The sequence below is a fragment of the Acromyrmex echinatior genome, chromosome 2 (genome assembly GCF_024713525.1).
Source record: "Acromyrmex echinatior isolate Ae372 chromosome 2, ASM2471352v2, whole genome shotgun sequence".
NCBI classification, from domain to species: Eukaryota; Metazoa; Arthropoda; class Insecta; order Hymenoptera; family Formicidae; genus Acromyrmex; species Acromyrmex echinatior.
The window spans coordinates 7675621-7701698 of record NC_141853.1 but is presented as its reverse complement, the minus strand read 5'-3'; the positions used below and the strand labels follow the sequence as shown (position 1 = coordinate 7701698).

The window sequence follows — 26078 nt, the reverse complement described above, 5'->3', positions numbered from 1 at the left end:
GAAGTAATTCTCGAATTAAATCTGCTTGGTATACGATGAAAGTGCTTTGAAGCAATGAAACGCATTTCGCCTAGACGAGGCGTGAATTCACTTTGCGCCTTGTCAGAACTCGTCCGTTCGGAAAGCACCCTGTTTGTTGTATCTGGGCACATCAAGGCATTCGAGTACGAGCCAAAGAGCACCGGCAGGTACTATGCGGGAGGAGGAGCAAGGGAGGAAAGCGAAGGGGGTTGCGGAGAAGGGAAGCAATAGCAGCAGTAGCAGCAGCAGCAGCAGCAGCAACAGCGGCGGTGGCGGCGGCGGCGGCGGTAGCGGCGGCGACGGCGGCGGCGGCGGCGGCATCGTGTTTCACTGTACTGCGTTTAATTGCATTCCAAAATGGCTCTGTGCAAAATCCTCTCCCCCTTCCCTCGCCCACCACTCTCGCAATCCTCCTCCTCTAGTCGGGCACAGACGGCGAGGCATCTTCAGCACCGTAAATCCAGATAAATTAAACTGGCGCCGGCATTCTCTCTCTCTCTCTCTCTCTCTCTCTCTCTCTCTCTGCTCCTTTCTCTGTCTCTTTGTTTCTCTCTCCTCCTCCCTTTCTCTTCCTCTCTCGTAGATTTCAACGCATCCTCGTTTATCTTCCGCTTTGCTTCCGCTGTTTGTTCCGGGTCATGCCGGGTCGTTCTCTCGCAGTCGTGGATGAATCTACGGTTTCACGTAAAGCGACGTGGCGATAAAGAGCCGGCGAGCCGTTTGTAATGACGGATTCGCAAGTGCCATGAAATCGCGCGCAAAGGACACCGGCGAGGGGGAGGAGGGTACGAGATGCATAAACTTTCCATAGAACAGCGATGTGAAACAGTATTCCACAATGGCATTTACAAACGAGTAACTCACTCGATTTTCCATACTTTTTTGTTCGTCAATAGTCAAGATATTTGACTTTTTTTTGAGTTGCAAAATCTTGTCATCATTTTAACTTCAATTAATGAAGCTAAAAATTATATATATATTAAGTCATTTAAAAAGTATCCGCGGTTTTTTATTCAATTTTTAAATGAAAAAACCGCGGATACTTTTTAAATGACCCAATATATATATGTAAACGATACGAATAAACAACTTCGACAGATAATTTAGATTAAATTAATTTACACAATTAACTAAAATTGATAATAAAATATAAATTTAATGAGACACGTTATACATAAAGCAACGTCAAATTATACGTACGTTACGTCATCTACAAAGTTAAAATTTCCCGGGGAAAAGCGGAGAAATTTAAAGGCTCTCGGTTTTAACTCGAGCAATTCTATGACGACGCCGCATCGCAGGTGCGTCTCGTGTTCTCGCGGTGTCATCGTCCGGCGTATCTACGTGCCGTTAAAATTAATATCGTCGAACAATAAGCCAGGTCGAGAGGTGACGAAAGGAGCTCGTTCGCAACGACGGCACCGCGTGTTGGTGGCCGGACATCGGACACCGCCTCCGGCCGAGAGATAGCGGCTATCTTCGTGCACACGTTACACGTTACTCTGCTCGACTCTGTCACCCGGACTCGCTCACTGACAATCGGTGCGCGATGTATTGCGTGCGACCGGATTTATTTTTAGCAGTCGACATTCTCGATGCACACCTGAGAAGACGAGAGAGCGACGTCTCGGATTGTCCGAACGGAAATAAGTATATATACACACAAGTGGATGGACAGCATAATTCAATGTCGCTTTACTTGGTAGACGATTGTAGATTTAGTAATCATTTATGACCCAAACTATGCTTTTAAAAAATGCCTAAACTGTTTTTGACAATTTTCGAACTGGTCGAGCTCGATAAGACAGTTTAACGCATGAGATGTTCCTGTCGCCGCGATCTACGCGTGATCTGAAAAATGAACGAGAACAAAATGCGTGAACTCTCATCCCCTTCTCGCCAATGCGATCGCATCGATGAGCGGATTAGGGGACGTAATCTGTCGGTTATTTTCCCATTAGTACCACTGCTTGACGTAGATCGGCGCGAGAGATTTTTGTCCTGTCCGAGTGAACGGCGCGCGAACAGGCGTGAACACAGGTAGCCATTCATGGGATCCACAAGGGTCCTCGGCCTAATACCCGAAAATATGCTCTTTATGTGTCACTGGCCACTTTATGCCGCGATTCACCACGACGGGTCGGCTCGTAGATCCAGAGATGCGATAGCTTTCCTTCGCCGTGTGATACATAACAAAAATTATTCATGTGCTAGCTTCATTATTCATGAAACAAGAATAACTTATCAAGTTTAAAGCTTTGTACTGAAAGTTGTTAATTATATAAAATATCAAATTTCTTGTTATAAAATTTTTAAGTTACTAACTATCGATTTAATAATCCAATGATTTAATTTGAAAGATTTAAATTAGTTAAGTCATATTTAATAACAATTATTATCACTTCGTATAAGAGCATAAGGTCTATACTTTATTAAGGCCTGCATTACGCCCCAGGGTGTCGTAATAGGTCGAAATTGTCGATTACACGGCTAGTTAGATGCGCTTCGTGATTTGAGGGTAGCATGCGAACGACGTACTGTCATCATCCCTCCTGTAATTGTTTGTATGCATATCCTTATATTCTCTTAGGAAATGTTCCATACGGTCCACGTGTTTCCAAATTAAAGGTGCAGCAACTTAGAAAAAATACAAATACAACGTGGAGCAATAGGCTACAAAGCGAGAAAAAATTCTCGTAAAATACACACGCAGCAAAATAATGTATTATACGTGAAGCGACAAATTTTTAACATTACAATTTTTTATAATATCACGACTTAATTTATTATTAAATAATTTAAAAAATATTGAAATGTTACAAAATTTTTTTACTTATGACTTAATTTAAATTTAATTTAATTTAGTACATTTACGAGAAATTATTATTCAATCTCAGCGTAAAATGAAGATCAAATAAGAATTTAAAAATCATAAATCACATAACGATGAACCGGACGACACACATGAAGGATCATATTGCAGTACATTACGCACGCCTATGCAACTGCATACGCTTGGTATGTCTACGACGCAAGTCTCATGTCAAAGATCGATCAACTGGAAAATTTTACTTTATACTCACAGATATTTTTAAAAATCATTTACAGTATTTAATTGTTGTTACAAGAGTACTTAACGAACGGATTGTTGCAATATTAAAACGTTTGAAATTGCTCGTCAATTGTATATAAAAACAACGAATTAAAAACTTGACTACGTCAATTATTTAAGATCAATTTCGTTAAAAAATGTGAAAATAAAATACTGTACTACAACTGCTTGAAAACTATTTTTGTTTTGGCGTTAAAAAAGAATTTAAAAAAATGTTTACCTCTGTAACAGCCGACATCGATAAGCCAATCAAGAACGCTCTCCATGTTATCTTTTTTTTTTTTACAGGTTTCACTAGAGCGTGAAGGTGAGAGATCTGCCCGTAAACCCGTATATTCTCTTTGTAATAAATAACGACGTATTCTGGTTTTGTAGAAAACGACAAGCAACGAGGGACTCCATGTTTAATAACGTGGACTGCTCCACGGTGCGGAGATTTATTGTTGTGGCTAATTATTATCGGTGCATGAGGGAAGAAACGTGACATGCTCGGAGAAGCATAATGGCGTAACCCTTAAGAGAATAGAGAAGGGTAGGAAGACATAGATGTTACGCTCATTGTGACGATCTCTGATAGATTTGTTGAGGACTGAAACTTGCTTGTGAGTTATGACGCTTATTAAGGCTTGATGCCACGTCAGCTAATAGACGCCATGGCGAGATCTTTTACGACGTGTTACATGTGCGAAAAGAGACAGAAACAAAATTGCTTATCTTGATCAATTGTAAGATAATTTAATTATTATGCAATTATTAAAGTCTCTGATAATTAACGAAGAATATTCATAATTTACATTAATTTACATTAATAAAATTTTTATAAACAAGTGTAATTTTGACATTCCAGAAATTTAATTATTATAAGTGTTTTTATAGTTAGCATTAATATACATATATATATATATATATAAATAAAAAATATAGATATGTGTAATATATATATATATTTAAAAGTGTTAATTACAGATTTTTAAGATTTTCATTATAAATCAGTAAAAATCAATAACTCTTTATTTATTTTGAATATTATATTATATTATAATCGCAAATTCTTTGAGACATCGCGAACAATTCCTCATACGAGACTCTTCTTAATGTGCTACTTCGCACTTTCTACGTTTCTTTATCAGTGGAACCTGTGTCAGGTGAGTTTTGTGGGAAAAAAAGCTGGACATAGTTTCGCGCGCTGGATCGTCTTACGCTAACTCGCACGATTTATCTGCAGGTACATCGCGACGCTCGAATCGTCGCGAAACGTTGCAGTGCCTGCAAGGGAGGTTCTCGCAATCACTTTACGTAATTCGACGATAATAAAAAAAAGAAAGGTATCACGGATTCCGACAAAACGCGGAACAAGGTACTTTTCTATTAAATCGACCCTCGGAGATCTCTCTTGTTGGATCAGAAATTAGAGAAGTCGCGAGACCGAATTTTCTATAAAAGAACCTAAAATCTCTCTTGTACTCTTCTTTCACTTACTGGAAAAATTTGGAGAATCCTTCCAGAATATTTCACGAAACATATAGTAATAGATATCAAAGATATTTTTATCTTTCATTGAATAGAATTATTAAATAGAGATAGCTATACACTATCAGAGAATAAATATTTCAAAATAATTTTATTTTCATTATGTATTAAAATACGAAGAGGTAGTTATATGCAAAATTAATCCTAATATTGAGTTTAAAAATAACATTAGCTACCTTTCTTGGCTATGTTTTCTTTAAATAATTAGATACAAAGAACAATTTTGCAAAGAACGAGAACTAATCTTTTTCAACGATTTTCTTTAAAAATTCCATCGTGACTATGCTGCTTCATTTTCTCAACTTCCGCTGAAAAATTCATTCCGCATTTCCTACGATGCGTCCACACTCCCACAGTGTATACTCAATAAAGGGCTTGACGCCATAATGTGGTGTCGTCGCTGTTGTATCGACAATATGTTCCGGATCCTTAATAACGACAGCGAAGCGGTATTAAGAGGCATTACAAAGCAACGGACACTTGAATGCGTCGAGGAGGGTTCGTACTCTTGAAAAGAGCATCTGAACACGAACGCTGTTAGTCCCCTCCCCCTACCCTTAGACATTATTATGAACGCCCCTTTTCTATCCCGTGTTACCGTCCTACTCTTGTCACCTCCGACGACACCTTTCTATTCCTCTTCAGCTGAGATATCCCTATTCGCAACGCTATTCGACCAAATGGTTCGTACACGTGTATGTAAATGTACATACACTTTTGATTCATTTATTCAATAATTGAAAGGATTTTTTAAGTTCTAGAAGTAATGCGAAATTATAAATTAATTCTAGTAATTCCTCATTTTATTTAATTTAAAAATCATATTTATCTTTTTTTTTTTAGATTTATGTTTGTTAGTAATCACCCAAGATCATCAAATTTATTTGCTATTAATTTTTATTGAAAATATATTTAAATAAGAAATAAATATCTTTTAGTATAGAATTCATATTGTAAATTATAAAATTCATCGTACATTTTATTGTTATTACAATTTATTGAGGAAATTTATCGAGGAACGTAACATTTTATACTACAAGCATTGAAATTTAATACTCTTTACTGAATTGAAACACATGAAATAAAAATGCAATGTTAATACGAGCGAATAAAGCTCTGAATTTACGTTTATGGCGGACAGAAAAAGGGGGGTGAGAAAAGTTTTGCAGGTTTCGCGTTACATCATTGTCATCCTGGAGCACCCCAATAGGCAACCACTACATACATAGGTACTGAATGTGCGCGTCAACCCCACGAAAATCTCCCGTTTACGTGTCTGTGTCGTCATATTCTTTGTTAGAGGGTGGTTTTCAAACGATGAAATTGCTTCGGCCTCGCAATCGAGATTTATTAAATAAGAGTTACCACATTTTCTCTCAATCCTTTCTATGTATAAAAAAGGAAATATTTAATACAAATGTATTAATTAAAATTCTGTAAGAAAATTTATGTGTATTACATTTAATAACTACTTTTCATTACAATTATATAATTTACATATTACTATTACTATTATTTTCTATCATTAAAAAGAAAATGTCAAAAAAATTACGAAACATAAAATTTTTATCGTATCAAATTTCTATACTAGAGATCTTTTATACATATATTTTATGTAATATAACATTTTATAACTGTTCTATTAATGTCTTTAATTTTGTTAAATGTTATAATATAGGCAAAAAGCTGAAGTGTGTGTTCTAGAATGATGCTTCGGCGAATTTTTCTAATCCGCGCGTGGCAAATGATGCCGATTATTAGTCGGCTAATTCTTTCACGTTACACGCATATGAAGATGACGTTTTCACGAAGACGAAGACGAAATGCTGCCTACGACGATTCTTCGAGCTGACCATGCAGACCCGTCAAGGCCGCGTTGCCTTTTATCGGCTTATCAAGACGTTGGTTACACCGAGTTGCTCGTTCGTGCTGTGGGAACTAAAGAATCATCGCGTCATACATCTAGGAGATGTATTTATAGCGTCTCCAGGAAGGATCTCCTCCACGTGCGAAGCTGATTATAGCGCACTGAAAGTGCAAGCCACACGTTGACGTTTTTTTCTCATCGACAACAAGTTGTGCAATAAAGTAGAGAAAAATTATATTTTTAAACTATTGCATAAATTAAATTATAATAAATTAGGAGTTTGTTTAAATTATTGAATAAAGAAAATTAAAAAGAAGAAAAAAAGGAAAAAAGAAAGGTACAAGAAAGAAAAGGGGAGGAAGGAGAGAGAGAGAGAGAGAGAGAGAGAGAGAGAGAGAGAGAAAGAGGGAGATTGATTGATTGATTGATCTTTATTAGCTCTAATAGCTGCATTGTGTATACAATCATATAACATACATCTAATACAATGAATTATTTAAATTGCCAGACTTACGTTCACATTGCAGTATCCCTCTCTACTTTTAATATATGGCACTAACACTCTCGTAAAGTTTTTTAATCTTTTTTCTTTTCTTATTTCATTTAATGAAATAATTATTATTGTACATTTTAAACCCATCATATAATAATATTCTCTAGTTGTACATCTATTAATATATATTAATATATATTATCCTCTTATTTGTACTCCTTTCTCCTTTCTTACTTGCACTATCTTATTTTTTTAAATAATCCAAGCAGTTTCCATTTCTCATTTTATGTATCAAAATACATTACATTCAATTTTTTCCTTAATTGACATAAATTGCAATGCCTCAATGTTTTCAATTCTTGTCTTTTAATTGCACCATAATATAATTCTCATCCCTTTATTTTATAATTTTTGTCAATACTGTACATTATAATCACTTAAACTCAGTAATATAGACAAACAATATTTGAATAAGGGATAATTATCGCTTTATATACAACACATATATGATGTAAAATTCATACTAATTTGGTAAAATGTTCCAATTTCGATCCTATTTTTTTGCCTAGATAATTATATGTGCTGTAAAATTCAGATTTCTTTCTATAATGAAATCTAAGTATTTAATTTCACTAATCACTTCTAATTATAATGTTTTCTAGTTTTATTTTCATATTGCTTTCCGTTCCTTTTTTTTCCTAATACCTCTAACTAGCATAACTTTGATTTTATTAACATTTAATTAGCAGTTTATTATTTTTCAACCATTCCTCAATTTTTTATTATCTTAATATGCATCTGCATTATATGCATATTATTTTTTGGCTTGAATAGCTATTGTATTAGTGCATCATCTGCGAAAAATCTAATTTCATAATTGCCACAAATGAGTGAGAGAGGGGAGGGGAAGAGAAAGAGAGAAGAGAGAAGTGGAGAGGAGGGAGGGAGGGAGGGGGAAGAGAGAGGGGAGGAGTAAAATAATTTATAAATCTATGTTTTTGTAAAGTTAATTTTTTGTGGAAGATAATGGTATAAAATTAATAATAATGATAATGTATAAAATTCTGCAAATTTTATTTGTGAAAAATGTAAAATTTATAAAACATCATTGTTAAATTTTTGTCAAATAAATGTCATCTAAAGACATAGCTTCTGCTTATTTATAAAAATATTGAATTAACATTCCATGTTGATTTATTGATCTTTACGCAATATGTAAATATATTAATCAATCAACATTATATTCAAAGATATTTCTATTAAGATAAAAACGTGACAAAAATAAACACAAAGTTAAAAATAAAGTCAGGTTGTTTCATGTATATAATACGATTTAAAATAATATTTATTTAATCATTAATATTTCTTAATGCGTGTATACCCAAAGCCTATTAGAACTACAAACCTGTCAAAATATGCAGATCCCAATCTATCAATTTCTTCACAAGAAATCTCTCTTCAGGCAACCCGGGCATTATTGTGTTCACCTAAATAAATTCTCTGTGAGTCCGTACCGGCAGAATAGGCATGCTTTTTGTTGCTCAACAACATGTGACATAGTCTCTGATAAAAATATGGGACTTATTTCTGCATACATTGTTATACATAATAATTAAATAATGTAATATAACTAATTGTATCATAAAATTGTCAAATTAAATTAATTTAGATTATATATCGCAATACTTTTCTGACCTAAAATCAACCAATTAAATTAACCATCACAGTTGCGCACAGTTAATTTAATTATTTTACAAGTATCTAAAAATAAAATATCAAAAAATATATTTTGTTATTTAAAAGTTAGTAGGAAAAGGACGAATCGTCTATGTGGTCTAAATGATCACATCGCGCTTGACACTTCGAGCTAACGAGTTCGAAGGACGAAAGGCGGCGGTGGTGGGCGATTCGCTGCAACCACGGTCGTTTATTAACTCAACCCCCTGCGGTGAGATATCACGCGCGACATAACTTACGCTTGGACAGGGTTGCAAACTATACTACACATATAGAGCAGGGATTACCGTACATAACGACGCTAAGGTTATGGTGTTACACGCGGATGGTGGAGTGGCACTGGTGTCCAGTGACTCCCATGTCGGCTTGTTATCCGGACCGCCCCGTCGTTATCTGCAATTACCCCAAAACAGCCCCTAGTTTATAAATTATAGGCCGTCTCCGTACCCCGTCGCCGCACACTGTGCTTCCCTCTTCCTCCCTTTAGCTCTTCTGCCGTTCTCCGCTCTTCGCGCGCGAACCATCCCTATCGGATCCAGCGGTACATCTGTCATCAAACGCGGCCAATTACGTTCAATTATCCCGGTCACCGCCGTCGTGTTATCGTCCAATGCGTAAAGAATAAATTTCTCGCCAATTAAACGAAATTGTGCCATGATAATTGCTAATTAGGTGTGCGTCAGCCCAATTACAGACGCGACTGAGTCGCAAATATCAGTATCAATTCTTTTCCTACGGTTTCTTTCTTCTTATTTTTCGCCAGTAATGCTTGTTACTATTATTATTTATAAATTGTACAAAAAAATGTATATAATACGCTTTTCGTGCTGTCCGATCGCATTTTCTCGAGAGTTTTTCTGACTCGTTTGATTAGATATTAAATTGGCGGAATAATTCGTGCGTCACGCACAGCTATAATCCGTACAAGAAGTAATCCTTGTTGAGAGGAGCAGCGATTTCTCCGGTCGCAAGTATAGAGCGTAAAAGGTACTGGATGCGCTCGCAGGCGACAATACGATCATCTTGTCGCTCGCTATTGTTATGAGAGATTTCAATGGACATTGCAACAATGAGCCGTTGACGACGGTGCGTCGCATTGCGCAAAGGGAGCCGTGCTAGGACTCCCCACGGCTAGCATAAGCCTGCTTGACTGTACTTTTCACGCCCTTCCACGACGCAAGATTATTATATCTCCGACCCTTCGCTCGGCGAACACCAAATAGACATCTGCTTTCAAAAGGCGTAATGCCCATGTAAAAATAAAAATATAACGCAATTATATGAGGTGTGTAAATATTTTGCTTTTCCAACATTAAATATTATACTGTCTTTTTTTTTTTTTTAATTTTTCTCATTGATAACCATTTTCGTAAATATTACAGAATTATATGAAATGAACAAGAAATAATTAATCAAAGTAATTATTTAAAAAATAATTATTTTCAAATAGTTGATTATATCTTTCTGGTTTCTCCAAAAACGCAATAGTAGTTGCAAAAATAATGTGTCATTTTTCTCAAACTGCGAGAGCGTCATAGTTGGTAAAATTTTAATATAAATGATTGTGAATGTGTACATACAATGCATGATTGAGTGAACTTGTATAACAGCCTTTATTTTATCAATATGATACAATTTTAATAGACTTATGATACACTATGATACGTGAAACTGGAATCCATCTCCCTGTTCTCGCGATCTTCGCGGTAATGCATTATAATAATTGTTACAAGATTTAACTGCTGCTATAGGTCAAGCGATATGATTCATAATTTGACGTCATTCCACCGTAAAAACGTTGCGATTCAGCAATTTAAGTCACTACGCATTGCTCTTATTTCCCATTGTTTCACAAAAAAAGAGAAATGCGAAAATCGTTAAGAGATCTTCCGAATGTTCTGCTCATTAATTTATATTACTGAGACATAAGCCGCTAAATCGCGCCGCTAACTTCCTTAATCTACTATTCGTTAATATCTATGGTATAAGATTGACTGTAGCACAAAAATACATTTTTATAATTATATCTAGACCTTGCTCGTGTTGTAATATCACGATACCGCGAGCACGCATGATGTCCATTCGATCTTTCCAATTCTTTTGGTTCAGAGACTAGTTTTTGTTTGTTTTGTAATTATAAGAAGAGATGGTAGAAATTCCAGAAAATGTAATAAACTTAATTGTGTAGCATATTTTTTATACGACAGGCAACGTGTTTGCTTCAAAAGCGAATTTACCTAGTCTAGATTTACCATATATATTGCTTTTAATTTTAAAAAATGCATGTTTATTCGCATTTACTCAAAGTACTTATTGAAGAATAGATTAAAGATCGTCTATTGATATTTTAATCTTTTTTTTTAAATCCTGTAAATCGTCACGATACTCGCACAATCAATGCTGCCGGCCACACTTACGAATCGACGATTGACAAATCTTGGAAATACAACATACGATATTCGTAATATATTTACATACGAAGTAACTTTAATATGCACTTGGAAGACAGAGGTTTATATGTTATGCATATATTGATAAGTTTTTCTTTATATATATATATATATCTATACGATATATATATATATGTTCGCCCGTAAATATGTATAATTTTTAATGCATGCGCGAACGCATACATCTTACACTTAGGTACGTTAATTCGCTAATAATTATATTATTTATCGCACGCCGTCGCCAGCGATCAGCTATTTTCAACGTATAAATTAACTGTCCTTTATCATCTTCCATATATTTCATAAGTGATAAAACCTCACAATATAATAACGACATAATATCGTAATTTAAATAAATACATAAAGTTACAGTAGTTTTGAATTTTATATACGCCAGGATATCACCGAAATAAATTATCCGTAGATTTCTAAGATTACAGATTTACGAAATTTTACAAATTGTTAGAAAAAATTTACTGTAAAATATAGAATATTGAAATAAGAAAACTTCTGTGAGAAGAGATCAAAACAAGATTTTGTGTATGAATAAAAATAATTTTTAAATTGTTTTCGTATAAAGTAAACGTTTCACTCATAATACATAATCATAGCTTCAAAGTTACATATATTTACATATGTAACATATTGTATGAATTCGTGCGCACATGCGCCGATAAAATTGTAAATCAAATAGAAATATTTTGATGGCGTATCTTCGTATTACAAAGTTTATTATTATATTTCTTAAATTGACATATTTATATAAATATTCCGAAGAAGATTTGATAAACATATGTAGCGAGTATATGTATACATATACTCACATATGTATGTATAGAATCGGGAAAGTTACTTTTAAAAAATAACCGTTACAGTTACTTTTTATTTGTAAAATATGTTATATTTATAAAATGTTATATTTATAAAATGACCTTTTTATCCAATTGGGTATGTCACTAATTAACTAGTTCAACATGAGATCTATAGTGGTTGTAGTTAATTAATTGCAACGTGGTCGAACATAACATTTGAACATAACATTTTTTTAAAAAAAGAACTTGTTTATGTATTTCCATATATATTACATTTTTTTTTAAAAAGGAACTTGTTTATGTATTTCCGTGATATATGTAATTTATAAATATACAAAATAATGATTATATTCGTTATCCAAACAAATCGTTACCCAACAAATGTAAGTGCATTTTACCATACTGTTACTAAAAAAAAATAAAGAAAAAAAAATTGTTGTTATTAAAAAAGTAACTATAACGGTAACGATGTTACTTCCCAATTTTGTGTATATCATACACACACACACACACACACACACACACACACACACACACACACACACACACAATTTCTTACTTTGTATTATGTAAAGTCAAGCGAGTAATATTTATGATTAACTTGTAAATTAATTTGGATCACAATCCATTTTCATTTAAGACATAAACAGCAACAAAAAAATAATAAATTAATTATATTTTATATTTACATATTAAATATCTTATTGTTAGACTTAAACTCGCACATTGGTAATTTACGAGACTACATTATAGAGAGTAAAATATAATTAAATAGATTACAATTAGTGTAAAAAATGGGAAAGAATCTGTAAATTATGGACTGCTATGTACAAGATAATTAAGGCGTCACATTGAAGTGTATTAACATTTCTAATACACTCTCATTAATGGTAATCTAGGTATACCCGCTATCTAACAACGTTAGCTGCCGAAAAGGACCACCTTACATCTCCGAGATGTCGAAGTCTTATTTCAATTTCTTTATATGAATTAATCCAAGTTAATATTATTATCTCTCTATACTATATTTGTTATTATTATATGTATATAGTTTCTATTATATACCTATAATAATATTCGCAAAGGATAAAGATACATTATACTGTAAGAGTTACGCCGAGAGAAACAATTTAATTATCTTAATCGTATATTGTAAGTATTTCGCAGAACATTAAAATATATGTTTATGGGCATTCTAAAAAATTATGCAAAATTTGAATTACTTGTAATCAATAAAATTATTGTAATAATAAAATATGTACATGACTGACAAAATTTTTAAGTATTTTTTTTCAGTGCTCATGCAAATATGATGATATGCAGATCAATATCTACAAGTTGGAAAGCCTAATTGATACAACCATCCGAGTTCGCGATTGTGAATGTCATTTCTTTAAATCTCAAAAACATGATGTTGACATTCGATGCGATTAATATGTTGCGCATATATTAGCAATGAAATTCCATTATCATCTTGTTTTTTACGATTTGACACTTTTATAATACTTACTGTATGAATCGGTAATATCTAATTTCATGTGTGTATATTATGCATTAATATGCGATTGTTTCAATTATAAAATCGGTAAATGTTGTGAACGTTATAAACATCAAGACATTTTTCTAATTATAAAGATGAATAATCTATAAAAAAAATGTAAAACAAAGATTTTCTTCAAAAAATTAATTTTTAAATATAATTACTTAAGCAAATTAGGTAATAACAATTTTTTTAATGACAATAGAATAAACCTCAATGCTAATTAATAAAAATTAAGTATATAGCAACTGTTGTATTGCAACTGTTATAGTATAGTGCAACTGTTATTTTTTTATCAAAAAAGTAATTTAAAATATTCTTTAATGTTTATAATAGGATATCCTGGATATGTACTCGGATATACCTAAAAGATTTCTTGCGCGATAGCGCATCCTGTTTCACGGAGCCAGCTCTGAGCTGGACTCCAATTTAATTAATGGATTTTATTAATGGATTCATTTTCAAAGAATCGCTGATTCCGTGATAATTACAAGAAACGTTGATATATGTGTTATGTTCAAGTCTACAAATAAAAAAGAAATATCCGAAAGATAAAATTTCGGAAAAAAACAAACCTTTTTCCGAATGACTAGCGTGTGTTGGGAAAAACTACGTGTCGCTCGCGAACGGCGTCGATTTTTGGCGATACGTATTTTTTTGGCATCGGTGTGACAGTGGGATCTCCGGATGTTACTTATTCCATCGTGTCGTATTTAACCTTCTTCACCTTGAAGTATCGGTAGGCCGCATAGCCGGTAATCGTCAGGAGAACCGCAGCAGCCAACGTGGAACCGACTGCAACTGGCGCAGTCTCATCTCTGCTGGCCCGCGCGCTTAGGGAGGTGCACGAAAACTCGGCAGCAAATTCGTTGTTTTTGAACTTGAATGGTTGCAGCTTCATGTCTCTGAAATGTTCCATTTTTATAACAATATTGATGATAATAATATTTTTCTATAGGTTTTGAGAATAGATCAAATTAAGAAAAGATTAATAGCCGATAAGACCCCATACAAAGCCGCCCATGCAAAAGTTTCAATGGTATTGATGCTTCTCTCAATAGTATTGATCCTGTAAATCCTTTTCATTTAGTTTATTTATTGTTTCTATCAGTCTAAATTTCTGAATATTTGATTTCATCTTGTCACATCGCAATTATCGATCACTTTTTTATCTTTGACACGCATAGACATTATACGTCATCACGGCGCATCTCATTGTGTCTTTGTCAATCTTCTTTGCATATAATTGTTAATTGTGTAAAATAAATGAACTTTTTTGTTAATGTTCACTAATTAATTATCGATTCCTGTTAATAGTCTATTTGTCAAGTGATCACTATTTCTTTTATTGCTCTTGTCTATCTACATTGATCAATATCTATATTAAATTTTTGAAATGTAATTACATTGAAATGATTTAATTTTGTGACTTGAAAAATCTCATATACTACTATAAACTTGCAACATGAGGTACTAAATCCTGCTATCAGTTAGTATTAAGTTCGTATCATTATTTAAATTTGCATTAAAAAAACTAAAAATATTTCTAAAATATAAATAAATATTTGTAATTGTGCATTGACTTTTGTCTGAGCTCTTATCGACTATTAATCTTTTTTTAATATTTAAAGAATTCTCTTTTTATAACAATATTATTATACAAATTACTAACAGGAATGAAAATTTGTTCAATGCACAATAATATATTACTTATATTATATACTTAGCAGCACATAATATTAACTAGTGAGGAAATTTTATATTTAGACAAAATGGGCTAATCGATTTTGATAAATGTTATGATAAGAAGATTACTTTCGATATTGATTTGACTGTCATATCAATTTACATTTAGTTTCATTTCAACACTTACAGAAATCTATTATAATATTGACCAATTTAATATTAGCCAATTTATATTGCTGAAAGGTAGTAATTAATTACTTATTTGAGGTACTAAAGAAATTGAATGATGTTTTTAATACTTAAAATAAGTAATTAATTATTGTCTTTCAGTATTAGATTTCTGTAAAGGAAATATGAGATAAAATTAAATTTACTTCGGCTAAATTGAAATTTTGTGTCTGATTCACTGTATAAACTTAAAATATCATTTTTGTCTGTAAGATTACTTCAATAATACTTTAGAGTTACCTCAAAAGTACGCTGGCATGATTTTTGCCGTCGGTGAGCGGAATCTCGGTTTCTTCGGAACAAGCGTACGATTTTCCAACTGGTGTAGGAAATAGCATGGAGCTGTGTTTCTGGCCAGTACTTAATCGAATAGTCTTATCTAAAATATCAATAAAATAGTGAATTTAATATTTATAATTAACAATATATTACTCAATTCTTCTCGCAAATATATGTCAAATATTATCCTTAGTAATTTTTTAATCTTTTTTATGATAAAAGCAGTTTTTTACGATAAAAGCAATAATTTATTCAAAGTAACATAATATATTTTCAATCTATTCAATAATGTAATATATTCAAATTAAAAAATAAAAACAATAGAGCTACGAGTCAAGCTAGATGTTTAATGCTAAACTAATATAAATAATACATACAATATATATAAAAAATATATATATATATATATATTTTTTTTTAATACAGACCAATTTGAGTCATTCTCAATGTTAAATAATTTATAAAATTTCAGTGCTCCTATTACAAAATTGAACAGCGTAGATTATAAAAATAATATTAATTAGAAAAAGATAATACTTGTACATTATATTGTAATCAATCCATACTTAAAAATTTTCATTATCTTAAAAATAAATCAAACTAATTGTTTATTATTATATCGATCCGAATTTGAGCATCGTCAATATTTAAAATGTGGTAAATTCGAATGTGCACTTTTGAAATAAAAAGGATCACAAATTAGTAATAAAATAAACTGGAAAGTATTTGTGTTCTATTCTGCACAGTTGAATCAAATTATTTTTTAGAAAACAGGAGCGATGTATATTATTTTTTATATACAAAAAATTAAATATTGAGAATGACCCAACAGGGGTTAACGAAACGTCTGTATTTGAAATTACATCTAATTGTTTATATTAATTTAGTATTAAACATCTAGCTCGGCTCGTATCCTTGTTATTTTTATCTTTTAATTTAAGTTATTTGAGCCTTTCTGTTAATTAATTGTAATATATTCAGTATAAATTTTTAATAAAAAACAATTTGAGTTTTGTTATTAAAAATAAGTAAAACGTACGCGATTTCATACTATTGCATTTTATAAAACATTCGCACGAAATAGCAAAACTATGAAAAAACCAATAATTTTGCTACGCTTACTTGGCTGAGCAATGTGTTCGAAGTGTTTGTCACTGGAATTATAGGTCAGTTCGATTTTCTCGACATACCAACGTTCACCACCGGGTGTCTGGAAAGTAAAATCATTTGTCTCGTTCAATATAAAAAAATTTACGAAATCGATTATCCTTTAATTTATACAAAAATTAAGATTACTAGAAGATCAAAGACAGTATAATATGACATATGATATTCTTAAATACTTTGCTACATAACTAACGTTTTATATTATATTTTTATATATTTATTCAATATCTACGTTCTTTTTTTTAAGAGAAAGAAAGAAAAAGAGAAAGAAAAAAGGAAAGAAGAAAGATAGAAAGCGAGAAATGTAACTTTTACTAAATTTCGACTATTTTTATCCTGCATGTTACTCGAATCGAAGCATAATTTGAGGTGGAATATCGTGATAGCACGCAATCAATGATATGAAAGTGGAAATGAAATGAACTATATCTTGATGAAAGGGTCACTTATCGATTTTCGCAAAAAGCAGCTGCACTGCGTCTGGTAATTCCCTTAATTTATCCTTTGTATAATTGTTCCTTGACCCAAAAAATTATCTCTCAACACAGCTGTGAAAATAAATGTGATATTATGTGTAAAAGATTACCTTAGCGAAACTCCAAGATAGTACAAAGGCTTTCCATTTTAATGACATTGTCACTGTGTTTTCATTATCGCAATTTCCGGTCACAGTTGCATCGTCAGGTACGTAGATATCCGCTTCCTGGAAATAAATATCAATTATACAATTACTTATATTCTTGTTCTCAATAATCAAACATTTCCTTTTTCTTTCGAAATTTAATTTATAATTTAATAATATGTAATTCTTACTTGATCTTCGCCGAGTTTTGTCTTATACTTGACAGTAATAAGTGCATCTACTTGAAGAAGAATGCAAGCTTGTCCATTGCTTCCGTCCAGCCGATACAAGGGTTGCTCCATGGAAAACGGTTTGTGCGTGGTCGACGTAGTTGAGGGCACAATCGTGGTTGTTTTAAGTTCGGAATTAACTATTGGCTTTAAAAAAAGATTACGATATATAATAGAATTAAAAAGAAAATATTATTTATTTATAAAACGAAACAATAAAATTATCTATATTGCCTCATAAAAAACTATCAATGAAAATTGTTTCATAGAATTTTTATTATTTAAAAAATTTGTCTTCTCTTCCTCTCTCTCTCTTTTGCTGTCAATAAAATTTTCATTAGTTGTTTTATTCTAGAAGGATACTTCCGCTTAAAAGTTTATGACCTTCTGTAGAAGGTCATTTGTTATTGTAACATAAATGTGACAAGTTTTGCAATAACAATTTTTTGTTATAATAACAACTTTGTAAGTGACCAATAATTAATATAAGAGCATATAATCTAAGTCAACATTACAACATATACACTTGCAACTATGAAGGGTAAGAAAAACATGAAACAACATCAAAGTCGATGCGGGTGGCAATAGTAAAAGTTTCCACTAGAATGCACCGAAGTCTTTGCACGATGACGTCACATAATATCATCGAAATGTCAAGAGGTACAGTAAAAGCAGCACACATCGGACGTTATAAAAGCTTAACGCCAAAGAGGTTAACAAATCCATTGTAAATCTATTGAATTAAGCGCAAGCTTGTGTAAATACTCAGAAAAAATATAAAATTTAATAAAGTTATAAAATTTATAAAGTTTCTACCTTGCCAAGGAATTTTTAAAACTTAACAATCTTTCATTTTCCTGATGTTAAAAATTAATAGATTTTTAATTCGTAATTGATTATTATTAAATTAAATTAAACACATTGTTTACCGATTTAATTTTTTAAATTTGGATATTTTATAATCTCGTTAATAAAAAATTATTTATTATTATTTTTTTATTAATTATTTTTTTATTAATTATTTTTTTATAATGACTTAAGAAAAATGATTTAAGAATATGAAATATCAGAACTTTATATCACAATTTTGTACATAACTTATACAAGTAGTTTTAATTTTGTATAAAAAGATTAATATGAAAACAATCTGAATACACACACAAATAAACTGTCACATATTTAAAATTTCCGTTATCTAATATTATGTCAAAAACTGTTATAAATACACTTATAATAGCAATATCATAATGTCTTACCCAATTATTTTTCATTTTTTAATTCTTTGATCTTTGAATTCAAAGAGCTAATTTTTTCCCCTACAAGAATATTTTATTGAGTAAAAACAACTTTTTAATCTCGCCATTAAATATTTTTTAAATTAATAATTATAAAGTTTAACAAACTGTAAATATAAAATATAAATATCTTTGTATCTTTAAAAACGAATATTCCTTAATTTTTTACTCTTATTTTAACCGTCGCATTGCGAAATATCGTGACGGTAAAATCTTCGTTTAGAGGTCGTAACATTTACTAGTGGCATTTACAGCCGGAAGTTATATGATTATCATGCGACAGCGATGAAATGTAAATTGTGCATATAGTACGTATTGTTCAATGAAATATTTGCAAGCAGCAACAGGCAACGTTCAGTAAAATTGATAAACAGGTTGATATGAGAGATTAGATCGAGATGATTCCATTTCCTTCATGACATTTTATGACTGAAGCAAATCTAGCTAATCTGTGTGCGTGATAGCAATGATTTATAAAGATTAATACAAAAAATTGTAAATATCCTGTCTTTAAAGTCACATTAAAACAATATTTTGTTTGGGAAAGATTAGCTTAGACGTTATCACAATATGTAGAAAATTAGCCTTCTCTTATATTCTCATTTAATACGGTCTCTTCGTGTTTGAATTTTATTTTTATCGTTTGTCTATTTTGCATATACATACGTATAAGTTACAATTAGCGTCAAGTGTGAACATTAAAACACAAGAATAAATTAAAGGGCTGCGAAATAAGGTCAAGGTTTAGCCAAGAGCTATATGAAAGTTTTGATAAGATTGCTTTACGTATAATAGTACTATAACGCTCTTTTATGAATTCTACGCATTATCACACACGTTATAACGATGGCATAAAATCGCCATTGTGGCTGCATGGCATAAGGTCAGCCTTGAAAAAGCATAGATCCTTGGGCGTGTTCGAGTTTCCATCCGGGTACATCCCCGGTTGTCATGTCATTCCTATTTAACGTTCGATAAACAACATGGTTGGAGTAAAACCTGGGTTGTATTCGGGATGGGGATCCAAACACAGCCCTTATTGCAGAGATTTTCAAATTTTCTCTGAAAATGAGAACGCACATAATTGTGCAGTATCATATAATCAAATAATAATGCCAGACACTATCTTTCTTAGGGAGCGTTAATTATCGGATTTGAGCCTTAGGTTAAGTAAGCGACCGTAATAAGCGGTAATACGATTACGCGCAGATTTAGTAATGCAGCTTGCGTATATAGGAGCGGTCGCCGCCCACTACTGTAAGGACATTAGCATGTATATGTACATGCACGGATATACATGATCCAATGTGGTACTTTTTTTCCCTTCGGCAACATATTTCCACGAATCCATTTAAATGATTACTCCTGCATATAGGTATATAAATCGTTGTATTTTTAAAAGTGCTATATTGGTCACTGAAAGGAGTACTGTGTGTGTGTATGTATATATATATATATATATATATATATATATATATATATATATATGTGTGTGTGTGTATATATAATTGTATTATAATTTTTAAAAATTAGAGAGTCTGAAATGACCGTTTATAATGCATAAAATTTGACAAAAATTTGGTTATAATTTTATGTGAGAAAAAACAGAAAAAGAAAGAGAGCGAGAGAGAGAGAGAGAGAGAGAGAGAGAGAGAGAGAAATTACTATATTGGTAAAGAGTGGAGGTATTGAATAAATTTGTTTACCAAGGGTAACCTCGTTCTCGGAGTAGGGTAATCCACGTAGACTTTCGGCATTCTGCGTGTAGTATAACGTTGTTCATCCACTTGTCGCGGTATCGGCGAAGGAACAGGGACACTAAACGCTATGCCTGAGACACACCCTGTCGAAAATGATTTCAATAAAATAATTATGCCGCAATACATCGCATCGTACATATAGTAGTTTTGCAAAGTAAATTAGAAAGATTCGTATAACGCGCGCTATCAAAAATTTATTATCTAATTTACAACATTTGTGTTTCTCGCTATTTTTATATTAAATATTTAATTAAGAATGTAACTTTCAATTCTTGTTTCAAAAAGTTTCCTCGTGTTGCCTAATTTCTCCAATTCTCATTTCTTAGGTACAGAAATTAGGATTAAGAAGGAAGGGTGAGAAAACATGTGCGGAATTTGAAAGTACATCGAAAAATCGAATGAAATAATTTCTATCAAATGTTCGATTAACGTAATCAAAAATAATTTTATTTTTCTGAATATTTAGGAAGCATTGTCAAACATGATAATTTAGTAATAATTAGCATTTGGTAATAATTACTAAATATTTAGGACAGTGAAAATGTTTTTTGTTATGTTAACGAACATTTGATTGAAATTATTTTACTCGATATTTGATAGCAATTACCAAATCTTTTTTCAGTAATGTATCTTAAAATATAAAAATATTTTATATATTTAGATTATAAATTATATTTATATCTTTGATCATATCATAAGAAAAAAGCACTCAAATAACTTATCTAAAAAAAATGTTAACTTATGACATTTTGTTAAAATGACATTTATCACATCAAAACGCAATTATTTTTCTTCCTTCAACATTCACATACTCAAATCAATAATATCTACGGTATTAGAGTCACGTAATTACATAATTAAAATACTAAGAAAGTAATATCTCAAAAATATTATACATACAATTATAAATATTAAAAATATTATACATACAATTATAAATTCCATTGAATTAAAGTACATCGATACACACATTGAAAGTACTACTAATTTTGAGTACTACTTATTTTTTTCATGACAGATAAGAAAATGTAAGTAGATGTAGAAAATAATTTTGATGAGTTTTTCTATATATCCAGTTCTTGACGTTTAATACTTTTTATGAGCCTTTGACATGTCATGTGGAACGAGAAACAATTCTGCATATCTCGTTTCATATATATTTTTAGCTTATTCTACTCTTCTCTATATACTTAAAACACCTGAGTAACCACGAGAAAACTCGCTCACGTAATCGTGGTAGGGCTTTTTTTTCATTCGAATGATAATGTCTTCAATGCACCTAAGACTCAAATGGCGCGATTCGGCAATTATATTTGGCGTATCCTCGTGATCACGACAGGCACGACTTCGCTTCTTACGATAATAGCGAAAACACGTATCAATGCACTCCCTTCCTGAGCAGAAAGAGTTCACGACTTTTTCTCTTTGAGAAAACTCACACAATAGAAAAATCGCCCTGCAGTGTTCGCTCCGACGTGCCATTACGCTGTCGCCGCTGATTCTACTGCTTGATGCACTTCCTGAATTCAAATTAAACGAAAGTAGGAGGAAGAATATATTGTTACACGGAAATATATGTATAAAATCACGCCCGATACGTATGCCGGGACGGTTGCTCGGTGGCGACGTTCGCGAGGCTTGTGAAGAGAAGCGAGAGAAAGCTCGGGACTGTTGGATGAACGATCGATAGGACGGCTTTCAGCATGCGCTACTACGCGGCTGCTGTTCTGCACAACGCGATGGAAAAAGCACTACTCCGACCACCGGTGCCACCACCGCCGTTTCCCCGCTGATGACGTCGCTGCCGTCGGCGTCGGCGTCGGCATCGGCGTCAGCATCGACGTTAGCGTCAGCCGTCTCGTTGTCAGAGACTGTTCATTCATATTAGGAGTGCATCGAATCTACGTGCAGCTCAAGGAACCTAACACACCAAGTCAAGAGAAAGTCAAAATGGCTTTATTCTTACGTCATAATCGAGTCAAAGTGATAATTTTTTTAATTACAAAATTTGACTGTTTATTGACGATAAGAATCAAGATAAAGTCATTTTGATTCTTATTGATTTTGTATGTTCCTTGGGAAGGTCTCTTGGGAATTTTGCGCAAGCGTGAAATAATATTGAGACAAAACTTAATAGATTTTTTGCCGAAATCCTGAAATTCTTAATTTGCTGTGTGCGCTTTTTCGTTTCGCAGAAAATTCGAGAAAATTGTTTTATTTTAACTTCTTTCGCTCCTTTTGTCAGTAGAAACTAAAATCTTTATTATAATTTTGTTTTCACTTTGGTATACAAATAAATGGCCGACAAATAATTTTGCTTGAAGAAATAAATTAGAAAAATAAAGAAATAAATAGGAGAATTTATAATATTTATAATATTTACTTCATAGAGTCCAATAATTTTCATATTTGCGTGCGCTCATTATTAATGATAGAGATCTGAAATGTGTATCTTTTCAGGGAAAAAAATAAAAGAATTAAGTTATAACAGAGGAAAGTTTAAATTTTTTACTCGCATAAATTCCCATGTTGAAAGAAAGATATAATCTTGTGTGCCGTTCAATCTATTTCAAAACTTTTCTAATCATAAACACACCGGGTGTCACGTAATAGCTCGTGTGCAAGCTCCGACAGAAACTTCCGCTACTTTTTCATCCTCGCTGCAGACGAAGACGTAACGGAGCACAGGCGCGATGTAATAATACAATTGGGTCTTGCCACAGACAAATACACGCGGGATCTTAAAGGTCGTATTTCGGTGACCTGACGTGGGCGGTTCGTTATTCGAAAGTTCGAAATCCTGTCGAACTTTCAATCTCTTTTCGAATTAGGACAACGTGCGGCTTCCACAGAACATCTTAAAGATTCCATTATTACGACTTACGAAAACTACGTGCAGCGTAATGTAAATGCATAATGAATCTGTATCTGTAAACTTTCATATCTATATTGTATCCTCTCTAAATTCTTTGGAATATCGTTCTAAAGAGTGAAAATTTGTTCTTGAAAAGGAATAGCTCAATTTTTAAAGTAAGATTTCACTCTACAGAGTGTGAAATTCACTTTAAAAGTTGTAGAAAATCTATATTGTGTGTATTTATAAGATATCTGTATATCCAGTGCAATTGCACGATGAATTTTTCCTCTCTTGTAACATTTTCCCAAACAAAAAGCTGACATTATATTTGTCGTCATTTAAAGTTATTTGACGTTTTTTATCGTTGAGTTACGTATTTTATGCATTTTTTCTTAAATTTTTGAAAATATTCAATTTACCACGATATTTAAAATAATTATTTTCACATGTAATGAAAAAAAAATAAAATCAGGTGACATTTTTACAAAGAATCGCAATTCATGTGCAACCTGAACTTTTAAAAAGAATCGAAATTTATGTGCAACCTGAACTTTTATTCTTTTTCATTGAGTTACAGTTCTACAAATTGAATTAAATTTTGCTTTAAAACACGTTATTTTAAACTTGAATATACATATATTATATTACGTACATTATGTAACAGCATTATAGGTAATTTAAAAAATACATATGTATAATACACATATATGTATAATACATGTATGTGAAAAAAAAATTTTTTTTAATATGTAATAAATTAAACATTTTTAATAATTTGAGGAAAAATGCACAAAATCTATAAATTACGTTTTTACATGTGATCCTTACAATTGTAAACTCAATTTCAGAGTGCTTAAAGTAAGTTAGTTCTCACAAAAACCTTTCGTCTATTTCTCGTGGAAAATTTCTCTTGGGATTTATCTTGGGATTTTGCTCAAGTAAGTATAGCCGGTTTGGTTGCAGTATAAGACATAGAACTATGGCATTTACGTGACTGCTGAGAACATTTCGATAGATATGCCGAATGGAACGGATTAATATCTCTGGGTTAAAGGCATATTTTCTTATAAACCTATAAACGCCCACGAATATACATATATGGACACCCACGTGAATCACGACTCATTCCAGTTTGATTAATAATTGTAATGGAATTGTCTATATCGCGTCTATATAGCATGAAATATCGACATATAATTGCACTGTAATTTTATGTGATGTAATTACATTTACATTGGTGGTCTACTTTTTTTCGACAAATGTTAATAAATGAAGCCGATGCAACGCAGTGACGCTTAATTATTCGTTCACTACACTGATATTGATTTATTATCGTAAATAACTAACGATCATTTATTTACTTTGTGATTATTATTTACGATTCTTTACCTTTTACATGTGGAAGTGAGTGAGAGTCGATTTCCATTTACTTTTTTCTTATTAATATTTGAAAATGTTGTGGACATAAAAATAATATATGAACATATATGGAAAAAGAAGAAAAAATTTTGGCATAAATCATTTATTTTATTCTTTAATATAATATTAGATTCTTTAATATTTTATTACGAAAATTTATACTCTTATGTGATATATTATTACTCTAGTTAACTATTCATGATTCTGTTTTGAGATTGAAAAAGATTTCGGAAGACAGCTTATAGAATTAAATATGTATATATAAATTTACATAGAAATATTTAAGTACTATAAGATTCGCTTTGATCAAAAATAGGATTTCTCTTATTTAATTGGATTTTTATCAATTACAATTTCAAATTATAATTTAATATTCTCAATTTCATTTTTTTATACGGTCACATTAATCTTCCGGAGCTTTGAAAAATTTTAACGCCCACGGCAATGATCGATGTTATTCCTAATAGCACAGAGGGAATCTCTAAGGGACGTTCCAAAGACTATTTAGAGGATATCATTATATATATGTCCTAAGAAACGTTCGCCAGAACGTCGCTCAAATAAAGTGTGTTATTCGGGGTATATTTTGAAACAAGATAAAAATTATAAAAGTAAATAAAATTCAAATTAAGTATATATCGACCAATAAAATTATAAATATTGTAATAAATTTGTTCACTTTTGTAATTTTTACCTCATTTCAAGTATTGATGACTTTTTAAAAAATTTATAGCAAAATAATATATGTACATTTTTTTGTAATATTTCTGAAATGCTTAATTATAATTTTGAAATTCCAAAAAAATTTTTTAATTTAACAAATTCCTAGATATAAAAAATATAGATTCTATTACATTATGGATCTCCTTTTGTGTTGATATAATTTTAAATAAAGTGGTTTATGAATTATACATTTAACCCATACAGCAGAAATTTCTGAAATACATCAGACAGATATCCTAAAGATACATAT

The 26078-nt window shown here is 31.7% G+C and overlaps 1 protein-coding gene across 1 annotated transcript; it reads right to left on the bottom strand.

Moving 5' to 3' along the window:
* Positions 1 to 10349: 10349 nt before the first annotated feature.
* Positions 10350 to 22594, bottom strand: LOC105154296 (lysosome-associated membrane glycoprotein 5). The gene is made up of 7 exons (XM_011069725.2): positions 22269 to 22594; positions 20776 to 20912; positions 17736 to 17921; positions 17509 to 17625; positions 16878 to 16965; positions 15717 to 15855; positions 10350 to 14467 (listed from the first exon to the last, which is right to left on the bottom strand). Exons 1-7 carry the CDS (start codon positions 22309 to 22311, stop codon positions 14257 to 14259), a joined length of 921 nt encoding a protein of 306 aa, XP_011068027.1. The 5' UTR covers positions 22312 to 22594; the 3' UTR covers positions 10350 to 14256.
* Between the last annotated feature and the right edge of the window lie 3484 nt (positions 22595 to 26078).